Consider the following 27,288-nt stretch of genomic DNA (forward strand, 5'->3'; position numbering starts at 1 on the left):
GATTGGTTGGAGGCGGTGGCCGCTCCCGCCCGCCCCGTGCGCTAAGTGCCGCGGCGCGCCGGCTTCTGCCCCAGTCTGCGAGCCTCCCGGACAGCGGCGGGGCCGGAGCGGCTCAGAAGAGGGGACAAGACCAGGGCAGGAGGGAACCGGCCGGCCGCGAGAGCCCCGTACGCCCAGCAAGATGCTGTCCTGGCGGCTGCACACGGGCCCCGAGAAGGCCGAGCTGCAGGAGCTCAACGCCCGGCTCTACGACTATGTGTGCCGGGTGCGGGAGCTGGAGCGCGAAAACTTGCTCCTGGAGGAGGAGCTGCGTGGCCGGCGCGGGCAGGAGGGCCTGTGGGCCGAGGGGCAGGCCCGCTTCGCCGAGGAGGCGCGCGGCTTGCGGCAGCAGCTGGACGAGCTGAGCTGGGCCACGGCGCTGGCCGAGGGCGAGCGCGATGCGCTGCGGCGCGAGCTGTGGGAGCTGCAGCGGCTGGGCGAGGAGGAGCGCGCCGCCCGCGGCCGCCTGGACGCCGAGCTGGGCGCCCAGCGGCGCGAGCTGCAGGAGGCGCTGGGCGCGCGCGCCGCCCTCGAGGCGTTGCTGGGCCGGCTGCAGGCCGAGCGCCGCGGCCTGGAAGCGGCCCACGAGCAGGACGTGCGGGAGCTGCGCGCGCGCGCCGCCCGCCTGACCATGAGCTACCGGGTCCGCGCTACCGGCCCCGCCGCGCCCCCGCAGCGCCTGCGGGAGGTGCACGACAGCTACGCGCTGCTGGTGGCCGAGTCGTGGCGGGACACCGTGCAGATGTACGAGGACGAGGTGCGCGAGCTGGAGGAGGCGCTGCGGCGCGGCCAGGAGAGCCGGCGCGAGGCCGAGGAGGAGACGCGGCTGTGCGCGCAGGAGGCGGAGGCGCTGCGGCGCGAGGCGCTGGAGTTGGGGCAGCTTCGCGCGCTGCTGGAGGAAGAGCTGCGGCGGGTGCAGGAGGAGTACGAGCTGCAGGCGGAGGAACGGCAGGTCCGTGCGCGGGGGACGGCCCCACCCCGGACCCCTACCTGTGGTGGGGGGCGGCGGGGCTGCCTGGACCCGTTGCGTGCGCCCGGGGCGTGGCGCCGCCGGCGGGTGGGGGGCTGGGCCAGAGGGGGTTCGACCTGCCCTGGCAACTGGGCGCTGAAGGGGGGTCCCTCGCTCTGCGTGGGAAGAGGAGCGCGGTTTGCGGATCAGCTAGTGCCGGGTGGCGGGTCCCGGTGGAGAATCCTGTCCCTGTCATCTTGTTAGTTTGTCAGTTTCTTTCGATCTTGCCTTGAGCGGGTGCAAACTGACAAAGGACCCAGGACCCAGCCCGCTCTAGGCTCCCTTTCAACTTCCCGTGCTTCGTAGACCTAATTCACATAAAAGTCCCGCAAGAAGCCCCCTGACTTCCAGAAACGACTTCAGAAGCGACCGCTCGTTCCTTCGGGGTTGGGAGGTGTCTCGGCAATGTCAAGTCCCGACAGGCAGCTGTTCAAAATGACAGCCCCTTGGCGGTAGGGCACCCCTGGAGAAAACTTAAATTATTGCGTGAAACGGTTTTTATTTTGCCAGAGTGATTTCCCAGTCGGAGGCGGCCGGTTTGGCTCTCTGGGCCCCTGCCTTGTGCGTTCTTGGGAGGGGCCGCCGCCTTCCTGCAGGCAAGAGGATGTTTTTCTCGAAGTCTCTCCAGCAGACATCAGATCTCTGGGTAGTGGAAAAGTTGTGGAAAGGGGCTGCTCCCTGTGGCAGGATGTGATATAAACAGTTACTATTTCAGAGAAGCAAAGCCCCAACAGACACTGACAGGGTGATACCTGTGGACGGTTATTGTCCCAGTGCGGTACTAGGATGGGACCTGGTCCTGCCTCCTGGAGGCCAGAATTGAAAATATCCCCAAATCATACCATCAGTAGTTCTCAGGACAACAGTTTAAAACAACACCCACAAAAATTCAGAAATATTTTAAGGGGATAATTTGTAGCTTGGGGTTAAAGATTTGTGGTAGAGGGATTGTGTGTGTGTGTGTGTGTGTGTTTAAATGCAGGAGTAAAGGGAACACAGAGGACTGTGGTGATGTGACAGGTGTCCACAAATAATCAGCAAATATCTATCCACTGCTCCTAGGTCTTGAGCACTGCCTTGGGTTTTCAGTATTCAAAAAGCTGGAGTCTAGATGGGAAATCCTATAAAGCAGTGCAATACGAAATTGTTTGGAATGTAATCTTGTGGAATGTGGGTTTTGTTGGGCCTCTGCCTCATAGTTTTCAAAAGCATTCTCCTCACCATTCCCTTGCAGTGCGAGCTCCTTGTCTCATTTCTGCTTGGGATACGCAGTCTGAATAGGGGAGGGGCCCACCGGTGAAGTGCCTTCTCCGGGATCGCAGCGGGTGGGGGGGACTAGACTCAGCAGTCTGTCTGGTGATTCCTCTCTCATCGGAATTCGCGTCTTTGCCTTAAAAGTAGGGAGCAAGGAATGTCAACGGGACTTGGTTATTGGCTTTTTTTTTTTTTTTTCCACTTCCAATCTGTATGTTTCATCGCACTGAATATGCCCTTGTCCATACCTCAAATCTTTCCCCGGTTAGCTTTAAAGCCAGCGAATTTCAAATTGCATCCCAAAGATTCAACACCAAACCATTAGCATTTCTTCCCTAAAGATTGTATTTACTTATCTGACCTAGAGGGGGAGAGAGGGAATACAGCAGGGGGAGTGGGAGAGGGAGAAGCAGGCTTCTCGCTGAGCAGGGAGCCCAATGCCTGAGCTGAAGAGCAGATGTTAATGACTGAGCCACCCAGGCGTCCCCCATCAGTATTTTTTTTTAAAGGGTAAAAATACTAAGGATTTTGTTAAAGAGTATCTTGATTTAACCCCAAGCCCTCGATTTTTTCACATTCTATAGAAGATTGCTCTGGGGAGACTGAAAATACCATAAAACCGGATTTAACTAATATACTGTAGTGAATGTTTCATTACTGAGAGTTTTTATCAAGTGCTTCTGGCATGCCAGATACCCCAGGAACCTGACCCTTGATACCTACCTATTCACTCTTAGTCCTCAGCCCGATCTTATGAGGTAGATTCCAATAGGAGCCCCATTTCACAGATGATGAAACTGAGGCACATATGTTCTCTTCAGGTGCCAGTGTCTGAGCCACTAACCCGGGATCCAACATTTCCTCTCTTCTCTGTTGCATCAAAGAGAAACGTTAAGCCAGCATTCTGCCTTCATAGAATAATGGTAATTGTTCTTCCTAAGGGCTGGCCCAGAGGTGCCCATCAGTCTGAAACCTTAAAACACTTGCTGATCCTTCCAGCCGGCTGTCAGAATAGTTTTCGTGGCAGATGTGTTTCATTTACTTTTTGCCTACGCTGTGGTTTCGTGGGAACCCTCCCCTCTCCCACTCAGTGCCCACTGTCTCCCTGCCTCGGGGCCTCTTCTGTGGCCCAAGAGAACTGGACACTGGCTGGAGCTCTCTTTCCGGGAAAAGCAGTTCTTCCCCGAAGGCCTGTGTATTGGGCCCCACACCCCAGATCTGCCAGAGAGAAGTTTGCTGAACTGACATCCAAGCCCCCAGCATTTTGTATACGGTTGTGATCACCTAAAGCCTGAGTAATTCACCCTGTCTCCCAGTTCGTTGGAAGAAGCTTTGGACAAAAACTCAAGACATTTTTGGTTGACCACCCCCACCAACCCCTATAAACACTGGATTTTTGCTTATGAGACTTATGAGCTCTTAGCCTTTTGAGGCTGACTAGAAAAGGCTTCCAAGTCCCCAAAATGTGACCGAATGAGAAATTTCTTTTGACTGGAAGGGGAGGGGTTAGCCGCCCCACCTGGGCCTGAATTCTGGCTCTGCCCCTGTTTGTGTCTCTGTTCCCTCATTTGTGGAACAGTGGTAATAAAAACGGCTCGCAGGGTGCCCACGTTGGGTTCATTCATTCATCCGACCACGACAGAGCACGTCGTGGGCCGAGCCTGGGTCTTGAGTGCCGGGAATATAGCCTGAACAAAACAAAACAGAGAAGAAAGTCCCTCGCCTTTGAAGGTCTTGAGGTGGAAACAGCGCAGGGTGTCCTGGAGGCGGGTGTGGCCAGGCGGGATGGGCCAGTGGAGAGTGGCCTCTACAAGGACTTGGGCTTTGGCCCCGAGCAGCATGGGTGACACTGAGGAGAGGTGAATGGTGACCGGCTGTATCCGAATGTCCTTGCTCTGGGGCTTGTGTGGAACAAGAGTTGGGAGCAGGGAGAACCTCTGTACTAATCAAGGCAGGAGGTGCTGGAGGTTTGGGCCAGGCGCAGCCATGAGGAGCTGAGAGGAAGTTTGTTCTCTGAGGTCGAAGCCCAGCAAGGCCTGCGGGAGGGTTGGAGGCAGTGGAAGAGAGGGGGGACGTCCCAAGTCAACTCTAGAACTTGTTGCCTGAACCACTTGGTGGGGGGGGAGGAGTGCTCATTGCTGAAGGGGGTTGGGAGCAGGAGATGTGGCCCATTTGGGTGGGAGATCAGAGTTCACTCTGAGATGCCTCTTAGATGCCCACCTCGTACTGAGAGATACCATCCTGAGTCTGGAGTTGAGCGTATTATCTGGACTAGAGCTTTAAAAAAAAAAAAAAAAAAAGTAGCCTTCTATTAACGTTCGTTATTCCAAATGCATTTAGTTTTGATGTGTCAGGGAGGTTGTCCCAGTATCTAAATTCCCTCGAGCTCCACCAGTCAGGATTCTGAGTGACCGTGACATTCGCAGACTCTTCCTGTTTTGTCCGTGGGACTCGCTCAGCTGAGAGCAGCTCCCGCTGGGGGAGGACGAGGAGTTTTATTTGGACCCGCCCAGCAGCACGCTGTCCCTGGTACGGACCTCCATTGCATCATCACCCGTGATGCCGTCCGGAAGTTCCCTAAATAGCAACTCAAAAAGGTGACCTCTCTCCCCAGCTTTTATACCGTTAGGTGGGGGAACTGCTCTTGCTTGGTGAGAATCAGCAGTGCTGGGTGTCCTGCTCCAGCACCTCTGGTTAGAAAACTTCTGGCAAAGTCGACGCCAAGCCGAAGCTTTCTTCAACCAGCAGGCTCGGTTACAGTCTCTATGGAGACTGGAGCCAAAAGTTCTTATTTACGTTCCTGCTTCCAAAAGCCAAGTCATTTTCCTTTGACAGTTTTGGGAGAGTTGAGTCACACGGAAATGTGGTTGGAACTATACTTATTTTAACTACAACACAGTTTGGGTTTTTTCACGCCTCTCCTATTTTGTGGGGTGCAGATCTATTCTGTGCCCTCTGGGAAGAGAGAGAATCTTTGTGCCTGCCTGTGGTTTGGCGTGGCGGGGAGATTCTGACCTCCTCAGGATGTTCATGGATAGAGAACCGAGTGCTTGTGATAACTTTTTTTTTTTGTTTTTCTAAACAGTTTAACAATAATTGAAGTTCTCTTTAAAGAAAAAGATCAGGACAGATTTCCGAGTTTTGATATTCAGGTTTCATCTCCTGCAGTGAAAAGGTGTAATATCGGGATGTTTACAGCATGTTTTACACTCTAATCTTAGATTTGGGATTATACTCCCTCTAAAATGGGGGGACATAGGGTTTTAACACCAAGACTTACCGGAAGAATGTTTAAATATCACGGCTAAATTTTGACAGCCCTGTCACTTCAGTCAAGACTGGAATGGTCTGCTTTAGGCAAGCCTCACTATATACTTACAATGCCAGTTTTGGAGAATGTTAATGTAGATCTACCCTGGGATACTAGCTAGAGGTTCTTAAATTGACTCCTCAGCTTTCAAACCTAATGGTTTCAGTTTTTGTTTTTAGCATGCTTTATGTACACAGAGAGAACCTAGCAACAATCATTAGCTGGAACAGAACTCTTAGGGAGGGAGGATTATTTACATGCCGATCATGCATCATTTAAAGTAGTGGATCCAGCGTGAGATCTTAATTTGCCGGGTTTTGCTGATCTTATATATTTACTGCGGACCTTCAGCGTGTCGCCTGGTGCCTTTGCTGGAGGGATTACAAGGGGAATGGAAACAGATCCCCTCTCCTGACTGTCTTCTTTGAATTCCCCAAAGATCAATGTCTAAAAATGTAGCCAGTTTAGTTAACTGTCTTCAGAAATAAGGCTGTTTTCCATTACAAACCAGAAGTTAAAGAATATGGACTCATTTCAGTGTTTAAATATTTGCTCAGTTAATTATTCCCCAGAGCAACTCCGAAGTGTTGACGCGAAACCGTAAAATGGTACAGAGGAAGCCACTGTGTTTACAAGCTCAAAGACAGTGTCGATTTAAAATAGCATGTTTTTAAGGAGGCAACATGCATTACCGTGATCATTTTAAGTGCAGTTCACTGATTGTGTACAGGGTGACTTGTAGGGGATGAGCGATTTTCTAGAGGAGGGGGATGCACAAGATAGCGGGCCATGCCCTTCAGTGTCTCCCAGCTGGTGGGAGGGACAGATGGGCAGACGTAATTAGCCAGGTGTCAGTGGACGTGCCCTAAGGGCTTGGAGCATGATAGGAGCACGTGGGAGGGAGTGCTCATTAGTGATGTCTTCTGAGCACAGTCAAGAAAGAGTCACATCCTGGTCCGTGTTGATATTTACGCCCTGAGGATCTTCTGTCTCACCAGGGCAGCTTTTCTAGGTGAAACAAAGAGCTCGGTGAGAGAACCTGCTTAGTGTTGGGGGAAATTATGTGTTTGGGGGGAAATTGTTTCAAATTGGTGGGGCTTCCATTTCAGATACTGTGAAAGCCCCATGACGTGGTCTGGGCTCGCTTTGAAGAGGATCCCCGTAGACCGGTTGGCGGTGTTGACTTTCCTAAGCAGCCGGATAATGTTTGAAAGACAAAGATGCTCTCAGGAACTTCTAAGCATTCGTTCTCACTAGAGAGTGGGAACAGAGCAGTCAGTCCCCTGTCAAAATCACCCCTATGTAATAATAATAATTTTTAAAAACTTCTTTTTTAAAATTTTTTTTTAATTTTTTAATAAACATATAATGTATTATTAGCCCCACGGGTACAGGTCTGTGAATCATCAGGCTTACACATTTCACAGCACTCACCATAGCACTTACCCTCCCCAACGTCCGTAACCCCACCACCCTCTCCCTACCCCCCTACCCCCGGCAACCCTCAGTTTGTTTTGTGACATTAAGAGTCTCTTATGGTTTGTCTCCCTCCCGATCCCATCTTGTTTCATTTATTCTTTTCCTACCCCCCAAACCCCCCGACATTGCATCTCCACTTCCTCATATCAGGGAGATCATATGATAGTTGTCTTTCTCCGATTGACTTATTGCGCTAAGCGTAATACCCTCTAATTCCATCCACATTGTCGCAAATGGCAAGATTTCATTTCTTTAAAAAAAAAAAAACTTCTATGGGGAAGAAAAACTGTATTTAAGATCACCCTTAGAATGACTGCGTCTTTCATAAGCCTAGAGACTTTTTTTTTCCTTTTTGCATCCTGAACTGTTGGTACCTTCAGTTTTGACCCAGCGGAACTCCAGCCCTCCCATCTAAAAGCCCTTTGTTCTCTTTAGAGAGTGATAGCCTGCCTGGAGGATGAGAAGGCGGCCCTCACCTTGGCCATGGCTGACCGGCTGCGGGACTACCAGGAGCTCGTGCAGGTGAAGACCAGCCTCACCCTGGAGGTGGCCACGTACCGGTAAGGATGCTGCTTGGGTGAAATCCCCCGTAGCCTCTGGAGTCCCTGGGGCCATGTGATGATCAGACAGCAGACCCCTGGCATGGCCAGGCGAGGAGTACAGGGCCAAAATGAGAGGAAGAGGAGGATGGGTGCCACACTTAGACCGCCAAGCAGATGCCCCCCATCCTCCCCATGATGGAGCTCACAGAACTCGTGCCCTTGCCTGGGGTGTGTGTGTCCTGGGCACTAGGCAAGAGGTTCGCACCTGTCAACTCCTTGGATCCTAGGAATTAGGGACAGCGTTTATAGGGGGACCAACCCCGCTCAGAGAAGTGAGGGGGCTAGAAAGTGGAGGGCCAGGACTCAGACCCAAAAAGTCCACTTCCAAGTGCCCATCACACTGTGGCTTCAAATCCCAGGGCTCTGACTCGACTCCCCGTGGGTTTGGCCTCAAGGCACTACCTTTCTCCTGGAAGATGAACCTGGTCCTCTAGGCAGCCGGCTTTATTAAGATGATGACTTGAATTGGGGGTGAGCATTCTGGAGGAAACAGTCTCAAAGTCCTCAAAGGGGACGGATGGGGGCTGGGCAGAGAACACAGTCCGGAAAGTGATGCTTCTCCTTGGCTTTCCCCATCCTGCTCCTGGGGGCAAGCCGTCTTTGGTTGGGGTGGTGCCCTGTGCTTCCTGCAGATTTCATGCTCAGTGAGGACTGGTGAGGGGGGCAGATCTCAGGCACTTGCAACAGAAGGACTTTTGAGATACCCAGGTTTCCCACTTGGAAGGACAGTACCAACCACTAACATTCTCAAGCCTTTACTGCCTGTGGGACACAGCGCAAGCGCTTTGCCGCTGCTCACTGCCTGCGATACCATCTCTGGCGGGTGGAAACCACTCACCCCTCTTTCAGGTGAGGGTGGGGGGCCTGAAGGCCAGGGACCCAGGCTGGTGAGAGATCTGTGCCTTACCCACCAAGTCATGTGAAGTGGACACAATGCCCCCTTCATTCCCAGGGGACATCAGAGCATGAATCAGCCATGGGTGGGACTGAGCTCTGGAAACCCGGCCTCTCCCAAAGTGAAAAGAAGATGCAGTGGTAAATGCCATCTTCTGAAGGCATCACTGCTAACAGATGGGGGGCGTTAAAACCTGGAGAGGCTAAGAAGGGATTAAGGTCCACTCCCTTGGTGGGAGGCAGAGCCTGGACAGAGCCCAGGCGCATTTCAGCACTCCCTGTGGGCTGCCCGATCATGACTTTGCTCTCCTAACGGCCAAGTGGCCTGGGTTAAGAGAGCATGTCTGGCTGGGGTGTGCAGGTGGTCCGCCTTGCAGCCCTGGGCTAGCCCCACCGTGCATTGTCTGGAAGACTTGCCTTAGTCAGCCTGTCATCAGGGCCCTTCTGACCGTCAGGGAAGAGGGAGCAGGCTATCGGGCAGTCCCTGGCCTCAGCCCGATGCAGCCCCTAAGGGGCAAGGCCTGCCTAGGACACAGCAACTCTTGGAAGAGCCCCAGCTGGACAGAGAGGTAGGCAAGCCAGTGGGGGCTCTGCCGGGTCCCTGCTCTGAACGCTGTGATGTGGCTGCGTCCTGCGGAGGGGAGGGGGCTCATGACACGGAGAGAGGGCAGAGGAGGCCCAGCCAGCCCGTCCTTCTCAAGGGCCATCTCTCACAGTCTCCTTGGAAATCTCATGGGATGGAAAATCACAAAATTAAATCAAGCTGGGTCTGGTGATCTGAATTACTAATAAGGAAAACTTCAAAACAGGCTTCATTTGGGGGGAAGGAAGTATTAATCAGGACTGACCGAAGCCCTTCTCAGACTGCCTCAAGCCAACAAAGGCATTTATTCCCCAATTGATGGAAAAAGTTCCCAGTTGTAGGCACAGTAGGTCTGGGTGTGGTCAACAGTGACTGTCTCTGCTGCTTTCCCTGGTCTCTCCCTTCTCGGCTCTGCCCACACTGTGGCAGGATGGGCCCCAGCCAGCTCCTGGCTCTGTCCTTCTGGTCTTGACCCCTGGTCAGAGGAAGGGGCTCTTTGCTCATCCATCTCAGCTAAACTCCTGGGCCCTGCAATTCTGGCTCCACTGGGCCATGTGCCTGTCCCTGTCCCTGGTAGGGGGGAAAAAGTACTCTGGAACTTAGAAGGGCCCACTGTCCCATGAGCTACATGGAGTGACTCTGGGGTGGGAGGTGGGTGCCCCAAACTGGCACTGTCCTAGAGCAGATGTGGGGTTGTCCCAGCAGACCCACAGCTGTGCCCGTGTTAGGTGACATCAACGTCGCGTGACTCTTTTCTGTGCAGAGGCAGTTGGATCTTCCTTGTCGTAATAGTTCCGTAGGTTGGATTTGGAGACTTTCATCTTATGCTTTGTCCCTCTGGGATTCGAGCCCTTTCTTTCCTTGCTCGGTCCTGCCCCTCGTTCTCTGTCGTGAGAAGTCAGAGGGCCTGTGGGCGTCTTGCCCGAGCATCCAGCGCCCGACTTTTTGGTAGTTGTTCACACCCTAGCTTTCTTCAAGGGTATCGACAGGGAGCCTTTGTGCTCTCGTCGGCAGCCTGATTGTCGGCTGAGACAGAGTTTATGGCCTCTGTCTGTTCCTGGCATTGCTCTAACCCAATTAGGGATTGACTTGGCTTCCTCCTCGGAATTTAGAAGGCCACAGTACTTTCAGGGAAGGGGGTGATTGATTTCACTGTCTGTCTTTCTGACGTCCAAGTTCGCACAGGGAAAATGAGGAGCCAGGCCCTGCCTAGCCGCAGATCCCAAGCCCAGGGTTTAGAACGGGTGCCTGCCTCCCCGCCTCCCAGTGCTCAGGATTCAGTCTAGGAGATGCCCACAGACTGAAAAGATATACGGGCAGTGGAACATAACCCATTTCTTTGTACGAGCCGAGCGCCTAGCATTTTTGTCACTGCCTTGTGTCCTGCAGAGAAGCCCTTGGCATCTCTTATGTGACTCTTTCCGTATTTTGTCCTGCTGCCCCAATCCTGAGCGCAGGGATGAACATGCATATTTGTGTCAGTGCCCTTTTGTTCTTCTGACCCCTTCACAGGTGCCTGCTTGATCTTTATAAACTTTGTCTTTGAGGGAGTTGACCTTCCTTCCACACCTCCCCCAGGGAGGGCAGCAGGGACCGTCAGCCTCTTGGGGACCACGGCCCAGGGCCCCGTGCAGTGTGACTCCTCACCAGCCCTGTCCAGAGGGGCCAAGGGTGGCTGACAGTGTGGCTGGCACAGCTTCCCGCTCCTGACCGAGATCGGGTGGATTTGCCCCAGGTTTTCCCTACAGTGGCCCATTCCCCCGTGGCTGCAGAGTTGATGTCGGTGTGTTGACTTAGCATCTCGAGTATAAGCCAAGGGGCTGAGGAGCCTGCGAGCTGGAAGCCCAGCACAGTACAGCTGGGACTTGTCAGCTCTGCTGGGGCCAGCTCTCAAGTGTCACACGCATTCTCGAACCCAGATATGGGCCCTTTCCAGTTGGCCTTCCCAGTGAATAAGAAACACTGATAACAGAATAGTGTCATTTATAACTAAATGTAGACATAGAGTTTGTAAGTAAAGACGCAATTCAGTAAAATAACAAAATTCGAACAAAGCGAACCCCAGCGTCTAAGACTGGAGGACATCCTCAAACCTAGTGGGCCAGTCACTGACCCGGGAAGACTCTGGTGCCTTGTTCGGCAGGTGAGTGTGAGAATGAGCCCTCTCCTCCCACACTACAGGGGACAACGGGTGGTAATCTGGGGCTGGCTGATGGCTGAGACACCAGGGGGAGTACAAGAGAAGATGGGCCAGCCCCAGGGGCCAGGGCTCGCCTGTCTTCTTGTCCCCAGTGAAGTTACGTGGGGCTGGAGGGGCTTGTGCACCGCATGCATAGTCACGAGGCCTCCTGGGGCGTGAGTGAGTGTTTATTACTCCGGCCGCTGAGCATTGAGGGGAGTGTGGTTCCCAGCCTCATCTGCACCTGGGGGTCAGCTGGTGAACCTGCTAAATAAAGCATCGGTCCCTGGGCCCATTCCTGAATGTTCCGATCAGCTTGGCAGGGGAAGGGCCCAGGCTTTGTCCAGTGAGGCCAGGGTAGAGAACCATGGCTGAGGGCCCTCACCGCTCCAGGGGCCCACGGACTGACAGCATTGGCATCATCTGGCTTCCCAAGCTGGTGGGAAATGCAGACTCTCAGGCCCATTCCAGACCCTCTGGTCAAAGCCAGGCTCCTGACAAGATCCCCGATGACTCAGGGTGTCCGCCACTGTCACCAGAGCAGCGCAGGAGCGTCCCGAAGGCACTGAGCCGGTTTCACAGTGGCCTAGAGGCAGGTGAATGATGGGCAGGCCGAGTGGTGTGCAGGGACCCGTGGCGGGGGATGGTGGGTGAGGCCTGCAGTGCGGGCTTCCAGAAGATCACGTGGGGAGCGCTACCAGGTAGAGGGGCCATCTGGGCGAGAACCCAAGGACTGAGCTAATGTGGCATCTGTGGCTATTGCCAGACGTTTGGGCTTCCCAGGCAGGCCTGGTTTTGGGGGCCTGGACTGGAGGGCTGTGTTTGAGGGATGGGCAAGAGCCACAGCTGTGAGGCCGTGTTCTGTGAGCGGGGCCTGTGCCCTCTGGCTGCTCCAGGGACGTTGGCAGGCAGGGTGCCACGCCAGCTCAGAGGGGCCCACAAACCTACAGAACAGAGTGGGGGTTGGCGTTGAGGGTCAGGTGCTGTGGACAAGACCACATGGACCTAAGTCCCTCCCCCCCACACCGTTAGAAACAAATGCCTTGTAAGACACACAAGTACCAGATTTCTGGGGGGGGGGGGGGGGGGGGGGGAGAAGGGAGTTGTGAGAATCCGGGAAGGCTTCAGGAGGGAGGTGAGGTTGATCGGGGTCCTGAAGGATGGTGGGGATTTGAACAGACGTGCAGGAGAAGGGGCTGTGGGGAGTTGGGGGCACACGGGGGGAGGAACCGGTCCACTCAGGTCCAACAGACCATTTACTGGGTCAAATAAAGACAGTTCAGAGGCGGGACTGAGAGCTTCCAGCCGAGGTTGGCAGGAGAGATTTTCAAAAGAGGTGAGATTTGAGTTGGCCTAGAAGGGTTGGGAAGATAAGCAGTGAGAAGTGGACGGGCAGCGAGGGACTCAGGAAGGAGCTCCGGAGGGGGAGTCTGATCGGAAAACAAGGGGAGGAGGGAGAGTGCAAGGCGGGTGAGCAGAGTCTGGGACAGGAGGCAGCTGAGGTGGACTTTCTGTGGCGGAGGGAGGGCGGGGGGCAGTGGGGAGGCTGCTAGCCGCTGGTACGCAGGAGGACTGGGCGCAGGGAAGCCTCAGGGGGTCCCTACAGTCACTGGAGATTCAGGTGGGAGGAGCTGACAGGGTGGTCAGGCCAAGGGAGCCTCCGCGAAGGCTGACCAAGGGCCTGGAGCCTGGCTGGGAGAAGCACTGGGAGCGGACTGGAAGGCTCCTGGCTGGAACCCTGGGACAAGGCGGCCGTTCCTCACATGCTCTGGCAGACCAGATCACCAGAGACCAGCCCTCTCCATGAAGCAGCTGCTCCCCCAGGAATAAACCGAGTCCCAAACCCACAAAACCGCGGGCTCTGAAAACCGCTTACGTAAGAGGCCCGTCCTGGCTTTCAGAATGGGGGACAGATATGCCTTCTCCCTCAAAATTTAAAAGAGAACCTTTTTTTTCCTTAAGGTTTTGGGGCTCAAATACATAACAGGTTTTCTAAATGTCACCTGAAAAAATGGAAAGCAGAGCCAGACCATTTTTCAAAAGAAAAATACTGAAGGGAGTCTTGGCTGGCCAGATAGGAAAATGGAATGCAAAGATTTGCTGCCTCGGCGCTTTCGGGCACAGTCCTTTTAAAAGGTTAGGTCAGGGGGCGCCTGGGTGGCTCAGTCGTTAAGCATCTGCCTTTGGCTCGGGTCCTGATTCCAGAGTCCTGGAATCCAGCCCCATGTCGGGCCCCCTGCTCTGCAGGAAGCCTGCTTCTCCCTTTCCCTCTCCCTCTGCTTGTGTTTCCTCTCTCACTGTGTGTGTGTGTGTCTCTCTGGAAAATAAATAAATAAAAATCTTTAAAAATAAATAAAAGGTTAGGTCGGACACTCCGACGTCAAAACAGGGTCTTTGTGTGTCTGTACAGCAGGGACGTAGGCGCTTCCTGTTTCCTCTTATGCTGGCAGGGAGAAGAAACAGTGTTTCAACTGGAGGAAATCCATACTCCATCTCTATCTGGACGGCTCATAAAGCAGTAGAGATGATGCTTACTGCTGGCAATTTCCCTGTCGTAATGACATTTCCGGCCCCTGCGTTATTGTGTAATAATAATAATGAATGAATAATGAAATAATGACTAATGAGAAGGGGCTCACCTACCCCCTTTCATGCACCTGTTCAAAGGAAAACCGTTCTTTGGAATTTCTCCAGCGCTTGGAGAAATCCATTTTGTTTTGTTAAATTAAGTCCTGCTCTCTTAAAAACTTAGAACCATGTGTTAACACAGAGACTTAGCTGGTTATTAGGCGACATGCTGGAAATTAATAAAATCTTATAGTTTCAAGGAGAGGCGGCTGAGAGGAGTAACCTGTACACTTGGCTGTTAGCCCTCCCCACATCATTGCAGAAACCAGTTGCTCTCTGTCCACCAGGATTTTAGGTTTTCCATCATTTCTTCTCAACTGAAAGTCCGCTTTCTTCTCAGGTCGGTAGAAGATGATGATCACAATGACTGTGACCACTGATTGAGCCCCTATTCTGTGACAGCCTTTGTTGCGAGAACTTTTCAGAAGAGCCAACACCACACACCTATGAATGCTGCCTATTTCAGCAATGGGGAAACCGAGGCACAGAGGCTTTCAGTGGCTTGCCCAAGGTCGCAGTACTAGGAAGCGGTAGGCGCGGGATTTGAAACCAGGCAAACTTCCTCACTCGGGAAGTTTCTCCATCAACCACTCCCAGTGCTGCTTTTCTCTGTTTTATTAGTAATCCTGGTCTGTCTATCATTTGATTTTTTTTTTTTTTCAGTCTCTAGAACTGATGGGTGTGTTTGGATATGTGGTTTAGAGCTGAGCATAGAGGGAATGACTAGAAGCAGCATGGCCTCGGTATTATCTTCCATTATCTGCCTGTCGTGTGGGGCAGGACCTTTCCAATTCGGATGGCGATACTTGTCCTCTCTCCCTGCTTCCCCCTTCTGCACCCAGCCCTGCTTCAGTCAAGGTGGCAGGGGGTTCCCCACCCTCTCTAGAGCTGGGAGGCCAGGGAGACCATTCTGAGGCTTCTCCCAGCTCCCATCCCCTTTTCCTCCCACCACTCCCCACCTGTGTTTGGCCAGGAAGCACTTTGTGATCCATCCCACTTGGCTGCACTGACCTCCCTTCTGGAAACATCCTTCAACTGTCCCTCTTTTGTCCACATTTATTGGGGACAGGGCGTGCCTTGTGCCCCCAGGGCAGAATAACAGCAGACACGCCCTGAAATTCCATTAGGATAATCTATCCTGGACAGAGAGTCCCAGCCTACCCTGGGCTCCGCTCGGATGACCAACGGGGTCTATTAGGGCCTGGAGCCTGGCCAGAGGCCACATTACGCTCTATGGAGCGGTCTTGGACACCTTAATGAGGCCGGGGACTTGGTTTTCCCACACGTGTTTGCTTATCCTGCTTCAGAGGCCGCCAAGCTGTGGGGCTGTATGAAACGTTCCCTAATAGCTCATGATTCAGGGGGTTGGCATTTCACACAGTCACTACGACTTGGAGGCCGTTTTCCTCCAGTGCTCTCAAAATAACCAGGGAATGCTCTACCCTTTTCTTAAAGTTGCATGAGTCTGTTCCTTAAAAATGTGCCCTTTGGAGCTTTTGAGGAAATTTCTGGTATCTCCTGAGCGATTTCGTCTGTGCCTCTGTCCTCTTAGTCCCGTGAGCTGTGTTGGTGGAGGGCAGGATGTCATGTGTGGCATGAGAGGCGTCTGCTAATTAAGGTGTGAATTAAACGACGGGTGCCTCGATGGTGCCCGGAAGGCCCTGTGCCAGATGCTGGGGTGGGGAAGGAGACCCATGCCCTTGCCTTCTAGGAGCCAGCCCTGCAGAGTAGGACTGGGTTCCTGCCCAAGAGAAGTTTCATAGGCTCTGGAAGAGCCCCAGAGGGGCGTTTGGATGCAAGTCACTCAAAGATGTTGAATGTGGTTGTGTTAATATAGTCCAGGGGGTCCGGCCACAGGATTTGTTCTTTTGAAAGTTTGTACGCCATGCCATCATCCTGGGCCTGGCAGGGGTGCCCAGGCTGCCAGGGTCCCAGTAGACTCTCCATCCTGGGGAAGGAGCTGGGTGCCTTTAGCCAAGATGCTGTCCCTGCCTGGCAGTCCTCTAACCCCAGAGCTGGATGCTTATCGTTGGCCCTGCGTGGGGGCTGCTAGAAGGGCTTCCGGAGGTGGCCGAGGGGAGGGTCCAAGCCATGCTAGGTGCCCAGTCTTAGCCAGACCTGGTGACCAGCGCATGACCTCACATGTGCTAGGGTGGGAGAGACTGGCGGCCACTCCCAGGTAAGCAGCATGTCCTGCTTAGGGTCCTGGACTCCATTGAAACTGGATGGTGGTTTGGATTTCCCCTGAAAGAGGAGCAAAATCATTCCTCTTTGAGGGATGAGGGAAGCTAGGCCTCCCAGCCCCCTGCCCTGTCCTGTCACTGAGTTCTCCGCTGACCTGGTCTCCTCACAGGTCTTTGTGACCTGGCCGGGGCGGCTGGAGGAGGCAGAAGCCTTGTGATCCCCGAGCTTCCCGCCCAGTGGGCGGAGGGCAGACCTTAAGTGGAACTTGGCCTTCCCACCAAGCCCCGCCCCCAGTGCTGTGGCCTGCTGCCTCTCCAACCCTCAGCTTCCGGCGCAGACCCTTAGAGTCCGACTGCTACCCTCACCCTTCCCTTTATTATCTGCAGACGGCAGAATGTTCTCAGCAGTGGAGGCTATTTGTGTTCCTGGAACCTAAAACGCTGGGTCAGGAGGGTGTGGGATTAATGGGTTGGTGTCCAGTTTCCTGGCTTTGGCGCCAACTGGAAGGGCTGGGGCTACAGCCCTGGTCCCTAGTCTTCCAGAACGTCCACCTGTGTGCACCTCAGCCCCTGCTTCCGTGGTGGGCCCACCCATGGACCCCTCGAGTGGAGTCCCACTCTTGGCTTTTCCCTACAGGGTAGGCCCTCCCTGGCTGCTCTCCACCTGCCTGTGGGGTCCTCGCCCTCGCGGGAATCCCCGCGTCTGAATCAGCGGGAATGGAACTTGGCACCGGTTTGCCTGAAACCGCCAGTCCCCGCTTGGATCTGGTGGCCCTGCCCTGTCTCGGTGCCCAGCTCTCCGTGGTTACCGCTATTTCCGAGTGGGCCCTGCTTCTGGCTGCCCTTTGCCATACGTGGTGTACTCCTTGGAACCGAAGGTAGTGACGACTTCCCGCGTTGCTCTAGCGACCGAACAACTGTTGTGCCCGCAGCAGCCGGCGTCCTAGGGGTCTCTCCGTGTGACGGGCCTCTGGTGCTGACCGGTGCTGAGCTGTCCCAGCCCGCTGGCCCCTGCACTCTGTCCTCGGGGCTCCCGGTTGTGCACGGGAATGACAGCTTCAGGAGGAGTCTGCAGTTTCAGACTTCTAGATGTGGCCGAAGGGGTCACCCAGTCAAGTGCTCTTTGCTGTTTTGTTAAAGGAGATAAGGGGATGCTCCTGTGGGTGCCCCGAGGCCCCTTGGAGGGGTGGTGTGGCGGGGGGGTCTACCACTCTGCCTTTTCTTTGCCTGACTGCTTTCCATCTCTCTCCTTCCCCTGAGCTCCAAGATGTCCCCAGAGAACCCAGCAAGAAAACCACACATGCCCTCTGGCTGCCTTATTTACAAACAGATGGCAGTCCTTGCTCTGCTCCTAGTCAGCCCCGCAACCTGGGACTCCAGGAGGACCCCAGTGGGGGTTGTAATTGGCCTGGGGCCCTTTGGCCTGGGGTGACCTGCCATGTGTGGGCCCCTCCCTGCTTCCCAGATGAGCCAGACAGACCGCTGACTTCCCCTCCTCGGTCCTCACCGGTCTGTGTCCTTCTTCCCCTCATCCTGGGTTTAGAAGGGTTTTCCAGAAGGGCTTGCCTCTCCAAAACTTCCATAACCCTCACCACTCATTCTGTTCATCGCTCTGCCCAGCCAGGCCCGCCGAACGGGGTTTGCGCCCCTCTGGTGCCGTATCTTCAGACACGAGTCCTAAAACACAAGACACTGTGGCACTGTGGTCACCAGCCAAGTACTACATACTGTGACTTATAGCAACACGTCTCGCTCTTCTGTTTCCTGATGAGTTTTTTTTTTGTTTTGTTTTGTTTTTTGTTTTTTGTCTTTACAGAGCCTTACTGGAAGGCGAGAGCAATCCAGAGATAATCTTGACCGAACGCATTGAAAACATGCCACAAGGTAAAAATAGAAGAAAAGCCAATTATTTAATTTTAGGATGTTTTCCGTCTGAACAGTTTCATTCTGTTAAATGGTTAAATCGGAAAGTATCATTTGCCTGGAAGAACTGGCGTTAGACAGGATTTTTTTTTTCAGGTGAACGTTATTCATCCCTCTCTCAAGTACCAAACAGATTTTATTTAAGGGGTCGTGGTTTAAGTAAGAATGTAAACGGGAATGTGTGGGAAAACGCTTAGGAAACTCATTGATTCCTCTGGCCAGTAGGGGGAGGGAGGCGAAGGGGCTGATGGAGACGAGGGGAGGGTGAAGGGAGGGGGAGGTGCTGGGCGGGTGCTTGTGTATCCCAGCCTTTGGAGGGAGCTTTAACACAAGTATAGGGAGGTGTGACTCCGTGAAGCATGGAGTCAACATTCTGGAACTTGCTCCCCCACGAGAGGCAGAGGTAGGAACGGTTACACCATTTGTATTGCCCCGGGTCAGCCTGGGCAGGTCAGGTTTGTGTATGCGGCAAGTGTCCCTGGGAGCCCTGAGGTCCGTCTTGATGGAGGCCGGAGGCTGCAGAATAAAGCTCATATTCCCGGTAGCCGCAGAACCCACAGAACAGGGTAGTGTCCGTTAGAAGGACTCTAGGAACCTGTAGAATGACTTTAGGAAAAAGAAAAAAAAAGCTTTTAAAACCCTATGGAATTTAAAGGGTTTTCTGGCCGAGGAAGGACAGATTGAATTATGTACAGTACGCTCAGTCTCCGGCTTACTCAGCAGGGTTTCAGTCTCCCTGTTACCATATTCAAAATCGTGGCACTTTGGGAATGCACGTCTTTGGCACTTGAATCCGGAGAACATTTGGTTAACTGCCAGTCTGGATAGATGGCAGATTTAAACAAACAAATAACAAAAAACACTCTTTATCTTTATTTTTCAAAAATTGCAGCCCTCTTAGGTGCTTCACAGCTTTCCAAAGTCACCGGGTTGAGAACCACCGTTTTGGTTCCAGGAATCTGTGACTGGTTCGGATTTGGTTGTGGACAGCATCCGACAAGTTTGCCTTCTGATTTTGCGAGTAAGGTCGACAAAAGCCAAAAATACCGTTCACCCGATTTCAAGGTTTACTTAGCTACATCGTGTACTTGAGGGTACATAAATCTTCACTTAGAAGGGAGAGAGGAGAAAAGGGGTAGGGCCAGACTGGGAGGGGAGCCATCAGTTTAGGGCTAGGGCTTAATGGATCTCTGTGGAGCTGTGGTCACTGGTCTAGGAAGAGCTCAGCAGGAGGGCTCCTGGGAGCCTCTGTTTCATTCCTTGATTGGTTTGTCAAGCTTTTTAAAGGATACAGAGACAGTATTTGTAAACTAAACTTAGTCTGGCAGTTACAGATTATGCCACAAGCGAGGAGCGTTAGAAGAAAGAGGACAGGTGATGAAATCTTTCATGAAGCTTTGAGCTTCCAGATCATTCTCTGTCCTGTATGATATACATACCCGTTAACTATTCACTGAGTACATGTACAGATGTGTTCCTACATAGTGAATTTCTTAGTGCTTATGGAGACGCTTATGTTTCTCCTGTAATATGGTCTAGAATAATCCTGGCCACTTGCCCACGAGGTGATAAAACCTGAAACCAGTCTGTCATCTTCCATATTTCTCTGTGGACCTTAATTAGAAACCAGACATTTGGGCGCCTGGGTGGCTCAGTGGGTTAAAGCCTCTGCCTTCGGCTCAGGTCATGATCCCAGGGTTCTGGGATCGAGCCCCGCATCAGGCTCTCTGCTCGGCAGGGAGCCTGCTTCCTTCTCTCTCTCTGCCTGCCTCTCTGCTTACTTGTAATCTCTCTCTCTGTCAAATAAATAAATAAAATCTTTAAACAACAACAACAACAACAACAAAACAACAAAAAAAAACCCCAGACATTTCCTGCACTTTTCCAGGGGTTCATCTTCTGGAGCGTCTCTGTTCAGGATTAGTATGTTGATTTGAAAAGAGGAATCTTCATAGAAAATGTCCTGGCCTGGCCTCTCTCCTGTGTCCTGGGATCTGTCCTCAAGGGGCCCCTGGCCTTGGCTGCCATGACAGGGACACCAAGCTGGGGGAGTAGGCTTTCCCTGGCTCAGCCAGATGGGGTGTGGCAGGCACCAGGGGGTGCTCTCTGGGCACCTCTAATGACCAGCTGCCACTCTGAAGAGTGGGTCCCCTAGCGGTGGAGTTTGGGCACGCCCAGGGTAGCACCCTCTGTGGGTGACCCCAAGCCAGGCAGGGAGCTCCATGGTCGCCCTCCCACCCCCAGGATTCTGACATTAAAACAGTCCGTAGTGCTGGTGCCTGGTCGGCTTCTGGCTCTTTCTCCTTATTAGATAAGAAGTTTGTAAAAATAGAAGGGTAAAAGTAGAAGTCAGGGAGCCTTCGAAAAAGTTAAATTCTGCAGGACTTGTTGGCCCAACGTGGAAACCAATGGCAAATAAGAACCCATGGGATGGTGGAGGGACAATGCTGGCTGGTCCTTAGTAATCCTGCACTAAAGCTCTAATCCGCTGAAATGTGTCGCAGAAACTTAGGTCAACAAAGTCAAAATGAAGGTTTCCAAATTACCATGACATTGTGACATTTCAGTCCTGGAAACAGGCACCCCGGGCCTCTCTGCTGTGTGTACTGTGCTCTACGATCACGCCTTTGATACGTTTGTGAAGATTCATGATGTTTTCAGACCCATAACCGGAGAAAGGTGTTGGTTTGAAGCACGTGTCGTGCTGTGTTTTATTGTAACAGGATTTTTAAAACCACCAGAAGAAATGATTTGGGGATTGACAGTCTCTCATTTAGAATGCCCTTTTTGCCGTGAGAGTACGCTTTTATGATGACGCGATGGGATTTGAGATAAAAGAAGGTAACGATCCCTGTCCTTTTCTGCAGAGCTCAGGAGCACGTCCTATCGATACAGCAGCTCGGTGTTACAGAGGGAAAATGAGAGAAATCGGTTTGCAAGGCAGAAAGCACCCACGGCCAACTTCAGCCACAGCCTGACACAGCGCCCTCACCTGCTGGCACAGCCCACCATTGGGAGTGCAGCCAGAAGAGGCCTCCTGGGTTCAGAATATTCTTCCCGTACCACCACCCAGCAGGAAACAACTTACGAAAAAACTTCCAACTCACATGAGAAAACCTCCAAGAGTCCAACCAACTTCAGAACTTTCTCTTCAACAAACAGTCTTTTAAGAAATACTGAAGCTCCAGTGAAAACATTCCCTGAGAGGCCAAGAACCACAGGTCTGCCGGACACCTCCACCCGTGCGGCCCGAGAGTCTGCTGTGGCCTCCAAGTCCTCCCAAGAGCCCCGGCGCGACGTGTCGGCAGGCTCTTTCCAAAGCACTTGGTTGAGTGAGAGGACCGTTGTTGTGACAAAGACAGAAGCTGACGCCACGAAGGAGCAAGACAGAAACAGGCCCGAAACCGTCCAGAAAAAGCGGGAAGAGAAGATGTTTGATTCCAAAGAGAGGGCTTCAGAGGAGAGAAACCTAAGGTGGGAAGAGCTGACAAAGTTAGATAAAGAAGCAAGAATGAGAGAAAGCCAGCAACTGAGGGAAAAGGGGAGAGGGAGGGAGTCGGCGCAGGAGAAAAGCGTGAGAGAGAGAGAGGTGCCCATCAGTCTAGAAGTCTCCCAGGAGAGCTCGCCACAGGTGGCCCCGAAAGCTTTCCAGACGCCCCCACGGGAGGACACTCGTGACGGTACTGGGAGAGGCGTGGAAACCCGGGAGGCCCGGTTCAGGCTAGGCCCCGGCGACACTGCCAGCTCGCCGAAGGGCGAGTCCACGACCGAAACCGTGGCAGAACACATCGTGTCCAGCATCCTGAAGCAATTCACCCAGTCTCCGGAGGCAGAGGCGTCTGCTGATGCTTTTCCAGACACAAAGGTCACTTACGTGGACAGGAAAGAGCTTCCCGGCGACGGGAAAACAAAGACTGAGATAGTCGTGGAGTCGAGACTGACGGAGGAGGTCGATGTGTCAGACGAAGCCGGCCTGGACTACCTCCTGAGCAAGGACATTCAGGAGGTGGACCTGAAAGGAAAGGCGGCTGGGCAGATGATAGGAGACATCATCAACCTGGGTCTGAAAGGAAGAGAGGGCAGAGCGAGAGTCGTCAACGTGGAGATTGTCGAGGAACCCATGAGCTACGTCAGTGGCAAGAAGGCAGAGGAGTTTTCCACCCCGTTCGAAGTGGAGGAGGTGGACGATGTGTCTCCAGGCTCCAAGGGGCTTGTTGAGGAGGAAGAAGGTTATGGAGGAGCAGACGTCACGTTCTCAGCAAACCAGCGTAAGAAGACCAGGTGGCCCCATGAGACCGTAACCCATGTCGAAGAAGTCACGGAGGCGGGCGACTCGGAAGGGGGAGAGCAGAGTTACTTTGTGTCCACGCCCGATGAGCAACCTGGGGGGCAGGACAGGGACGAGGGCTCCGTGTACGGGCAGATCCACATTGAAGAAGAGTCCACCATCCGGTATTCTTGGCAAGATGAGATTGTGCCCGGGTCTCGGAGAAGAACCAAGAGGGAAGATGGGTGGGGAGAGACGGTTGTGAAACCACCGGACGTCTTGGAAGCTCCGCTGGAGGAGGACGTGGGTCCTACTCACTGGAAAGAACAAACTAGAAGTGGTGAATTCCATGCGGAACCCACAGTTATCGAAAAGGAGATTAAAATACCGCACGAGATCCATATGTCCATCAAGGGGGCCTTCAAGGAGCCCCGACACCAGCTGGTGGAAGTGATCGGGCAGCTGGAGGAGAACCTTCCGGAGCGCGTGAAGGAAGAGCTGTCGGCCCTCACCAGAGAGGGTCAGGGTGGGCCCGGGAACGTGTCCGTCGACGTCAAGAAAGTGCACACCTCTGGCGGGAGGGCCGTGACCTTGGTTGCCGAAGTCAACCTCTCAAAAACCGTGGACGCCGATCAGTTAGATCTGGAGGAGCTGAGCAAAGATGAAGCCGGGGAGATCGAGAAGGTTGTGGAGTCGGTGGTACAAGACAGTCTGGCCAGGCGGCACAGCCCGGGCCCTGGGAGCCCAGACAGGGAGAGTGCGGCGGAGACCCCGGGGGCTGGCCTACGCTTCAGGCGCTGGGCCACGCAGGAGCTGTACCGCCCCCACGGTGAGGAGGACGACGCCGGCCGGGCCTCCCCCAGCACGGAGCCGGCCGCGTCCCAGGGGCCCGTGTCGGCCACCGTGGAAGTCACCAGCCCGAGGGCCTTTGCCCAGTCACACGTGCTCGAGGATGTGAGCCGGTCTGTGAGGCGCGTTCAGGTAGCCCCCGCTGGCATCTGGAGGACTGAGCGCATCTCCCACGAGGGACCCATGGCACAGGTGGTGGAGGTAAGTGGAGAAGGTGACCCAAGTCAGGCAGCTGGCTCGGCCAGCACCACCTGGTCTGGGAGGCACCTCACCCTGGGTCCTGATCAAAGTCAAGTCTTCCTCCCAGGATCTGTCCCTGCCTCTCAGGAGTTGGGGGGTGTGCGCAGGAGAGCCTGGCCCCATGGAGCTTTCCACGGACACAGAGAGGCACAGTGTGTTTGGCTCCAAACAGTCTCACACTGAAAGGGAAGTTATTTTTCAGGCCCCATTTCTAAGGGTGGGGAAGGGCAGTGATTATCTTCAAACTGAGAGTCCGCGGGTTCCCAGACCTCTGTAAGGCCCCTTTGGGTCAGCCCCAGAGGGGGGTTCCATGAGCAAATCTAGGTCACAGCCCCCAGACAGAAGGGGGTTGTGTGTCACAGAAGCTTGGTCAGGGAAAGGTAGATGCATTGGGCAGGTCAAAATCAGGGTCAGGGACATCCAGCCGCTGAGCAGATCGTCCCCCTGCCCAGAGCACTTAGCAAATGGGACAGCAGTGCCCACGGACAGGGCTCGGTAGACAGGAGCCAGGCTGCTCATAGGTACTCTGTGCATGGCGAGATCCTGATGACCAGAAAGAGCGCCTTCCCAAGGGCTGGTTCCCAGTTTTCTCAGGAGGCCAGTGTGGGAGATGCATTAGGGGCAGAAGAGGCCTTGGGCATTAGCAGGTGCACTGGGCTGGGTCCCACAGCATCCAGAACCTCCAAACGGTGGTCTTCCAAGGACCCGTGTCTGAAACCCTTGCACCTGTTGGCTCAGTGGGCTCCCCCGAGCGAGGCAAATTAGCAGACAGCCACAGAGTGCTAAGGCAGGTGGCCCTGGGGCCCAAAGACACCCCGTTTCCTTTTCAGGTGGACGTGAGTAACATAGAGGTGACCCCCCGCTGGACACGAGAGACCACAGTCGTCTTCCCCGTGGGGACAGAAGCATCCGCACATGGCACCCCTGACCCTGGTGCCTGGAGAGATGGGGGCAGCGGGAAGGCCTGGGTGGCTGGCGGGAGCTTTCAGGGCTCTGCTGGGGATGGACACCAAGTCCCCGGAGAAAAGGGCAAGGAGCAGGCTGAGTTTGACAAGACAGTGCAGCTACAGAGGATGGTAGACCAAAGGTCAGTGATTTCGGATGAAAAGAAAGTGGCCCTCCTCTATCTAGACAATCAGGAGGAGGACAGTGAGGGACACTGGTTTTGATAAATATTTCCTTTTCAGTGGTGTTTGGTAACATGGCAACACACAGAGGCCTTTACTAATTAGAAGGAGAGAGGCTCACTCTTTATTAAGATGCCCCCTTTTTCTTTCACCAGAGTGCTCCGGGCGATGTCCATTTACATTATCATCTGTAAAGGTTTCAAATTAATTCACGCCTTAAAAGGCGTTGGAATTTTATTTTTGAGTTGGAACTTTGACAGAAATGTTTTTTATCATTTTAGTCTTCAAAGTTCCTTTTCCTGGAGTTTTCTCTCCACTCCTAGAGGCAGTTTCTACCAGTTCTGCTCCTGGTCACAGAAATGCCTCACGTCTGTATAAAATCATAATTAACTATCCATAGGTCAGATGCCTATATGGTAACAAAATCCAAGTAATATATTTACGAGTCAATCTTATTTGCATGTGCTCATATGAAGTAATAAGACTAGCATTGGAAAGGAAAAATGTATGCATTTTTCTAAGTCTTCTCGAAAAGAAATCCTAGGAAAGAAGCAGCTTGCTTCCATTAAGGAAGAAAAAAGGCTCTAAATGATTTTTATCTTTAGGAAAAAGTTAAATTCACTTTAAGACACGAATGAATTGCTTTCTCTGTGCAGAGCTTTATAAAAAAAACATATATATAGTGTTTTATTTATGGAGAGGATGGCCTCAGCCAAATGTGATATTTCAAGTCCCTAATATACCTGCTATGTTTGCACAGGTCCCAGAACCCTGCACTGGGCCCGCGTGCAGGGCAAATGATCCTTGGAACTAGCTTCGGGTACTTTCTTGCAGCACTAGGTAGTTAAGTAGTGCGTGGTCTAAATAGCCTTTTTTGTTACAACCCAAGTTCTGGAGCTTCTCTGCACCTTGGCCCTAAGCACCTGAACATTGAATTTCCCTGGTGGGAGGCAGATCCCAAAGACCTTAAAGAGAACATTGATGCTCGGACGAGAACTTGGCTTCTCAGATGGTCGTGCAGTGACCCCGGGAGCACAGGGCTCCTGGGGCCCCCCCCAAACAATCCCTGGAAGGGCGAGGTCTTTGTGAACTCAGAACCTTGGGGATGGAGAACAAGCACTGACCTCGAGGAAGTTTTTGAGGTTTTAACAGAAATCGTTACCATTGGGGTCATTTGCTCAGGGGAGAGAATACTAATGTTGAAGAGAAGATGATGTTTGGGCGGAAGGAGCTGCACCCCTGTCTGGCTCTCCAGCACTGAAGCACCCAGGAGGGGCCCCCGGAGGAAGGCTAAGGCCCTACCCACCCCGGGCCATAGGGTGCCGACCTTCAAGTCCATACCGCAGAATTGAAGATATTAGAGAGAGGGTGCTTTTATTTTACATAAGGGCATTGCTTTTAAGGCTTCCATGTGCAAAGGTCTGGCCTCACGCAAAGATAGTATCTCTCACAGCATAGCATTATTTTAATCTGAGCTTGTTCCTGGCATATAAAATTGAAGCTGTATTTCCTCTAACACAGAAGCTAGAGCTGCGGGTAGTGAGCTGAGGAATAACGATTCAAAGTGACAGCAGCCTCAGGTGGGTTATGATGATGGGGGTGGTGGTTATGGCACGAGGAGTCGGGGTCGGTGTCTCACAGTGTGGCTCTGCGGCCCCCAAGACCTCCATCTCCTCAGCCCCCAGAAATGGCAACAGCCGATAGTCTAGGGAGAGCGTATTTTCTTAGTAAGTGGAGGTGGGATGCATCAAAGCTTTCAGGATGATCTGACAAACACCGAATACGGGGGTAGACAAAGTTGACTTGCCTGTTTCAACCGTTGCTGTCAGCCGGATGAGCCAGTAACTGTCACAAACTGGTCTAGAGGCGACAGCTTTGCAAACAGAGGCTCCTTATTTCTAGTACAGAGACGGGCTGATTTTGTTAGCGGTAGTGGGTGATGGTGTCTGTAGAAGTAGAAAGGTATAGAAATCACCTTGATTTATTGGTCAAGGGGACAGTCTACGGGTTTGATGGTCAGACAGACTGAGGATGGGGAGAGTCTATTCTGTGAGTCAGAGTGGGCTTAGTTTAATGGCCCTCCCCTGCCTTGTGATCTGGTAAATGAGTACTAACGAAGACAGATGATTCCTATAACGACCCACCTCTATTTGGAAAATATCCGAGGCCTTCATTTATATCTCCATGTTAGAATGCGCCTCTGCCGGGAGTGCTCACGGATGCGGACTCCCGAGCCGTCTTTGGCTGCTCAATCTCGGATCAGGGCAGGCGCTCCACACTGTGCAGACCAGCCCCACAGCTCCGGGTGCTTTAAAACCAGTCGCTCTGGAGGCAACAGAAATCAGCTCTGGGGGGGCGGGGAACAGAACCAGTATTTACCGTTGTGGACACAGAACAGTATTTAACAGAATGCTTTTCACCCTTCCACGGGTGGTTGCAATATTGTGTGGTTTCGGATGTATATTGAGGATGGAATCGTCGAAAAAGCTGATCTTTCTAATCTCCCGTTCCCTACAGAGGGAGATGTCACAAGAATGTATAAAAATAAAAATCGGAAGGAAAAAACAAACCCCACCTTGTTCCTGGAGAGAATGAATGTTTTCTAGTAGCTGTTTTTGTGGTTTCTATGTAAACTCTAATTAAAATATATGTGTTTACATGCATGGGTTTTTCTGGGGTTTTTTTTTTTGTCTTTTTTGTTTTTTTTAAATAGTGGCACAGA

The 27,288-nt window shown here is 52.9% G+C and overlaps 1 protein-coding gene across 2 annotated transcripts; it reads left to right on the forward strand.

The window, feature by feature from the left end:
- The first annotated feature begins 61 nt into the window (after positions 1-61).
- Positions 62-27,229, forward strand: SYNM (synemin). 2 transcript variants are annotated; one of them, XM_047736377.1, is made up of 5 exons: positions 62-991; positions 7,527-7,651; positions 17,977-18,044; positions 20,951-23,331; positions 24,270-27,229. In XM_047736377.1, exons 1-5 carry the CDS (start codon positions 182-184, stop codon positions 24,606-24,608), a joined length of 3,723 nt encoding a protein of 1,240 aa, XP_047592333.1. In that variant the 5' UTR covers positions 62-181; the 3' UTR covers positions 24,609-27,229. The 2 variants fall into 2 exon arrangements, with proteins under 2 accessions (XP_047592333.1, XP_047592332.1); XM_047736376.1 differs by having other exon boundaries at positions 63-991; positions 20,951-23,400.
- Positions 27,230-27,288: the final 59 nt, after the last annotated feature.

The sequence above is a fragment of the Lutra lutra genome, chromosome 7 (genome assembly GCF_902655055.1).
Source record: "Lutra lutra chromosome 7, mLutLut1.2, whole genome shotgun sequence".
Taxonomy (NCBI): Eukaryota; Metazoa; Chordata; class Mammalia; order Carnivora; family Mustelidae; genus Lutra; species Lutra lutra.

Excerpts from the sequence above, each read along its gene's own strand:
- SYNM (XM_047736376.1), top strand. The coding sequence starts at position 182 with ATGCTGTCCTGGCGGCTGCACACGGGCCCCGAGAAGGCCGAGCTGCAG. Across the intron at positions 18,045-20,950 it reads CATTGAAAACATGCCACAAG|AGCTCAGGAGCACGTCCTAT; the intron begins GTAAAAATAGAA and ends CCTTTTCTGCAG. Across the intron at positions 23,401-24,269 it reads CCATGGCACAGGTGGTGGAG|GTGGACGTGAGTAACATAGA; the intron begins GTAAGTGGAGAA and ends TTTCCTTTTCAG.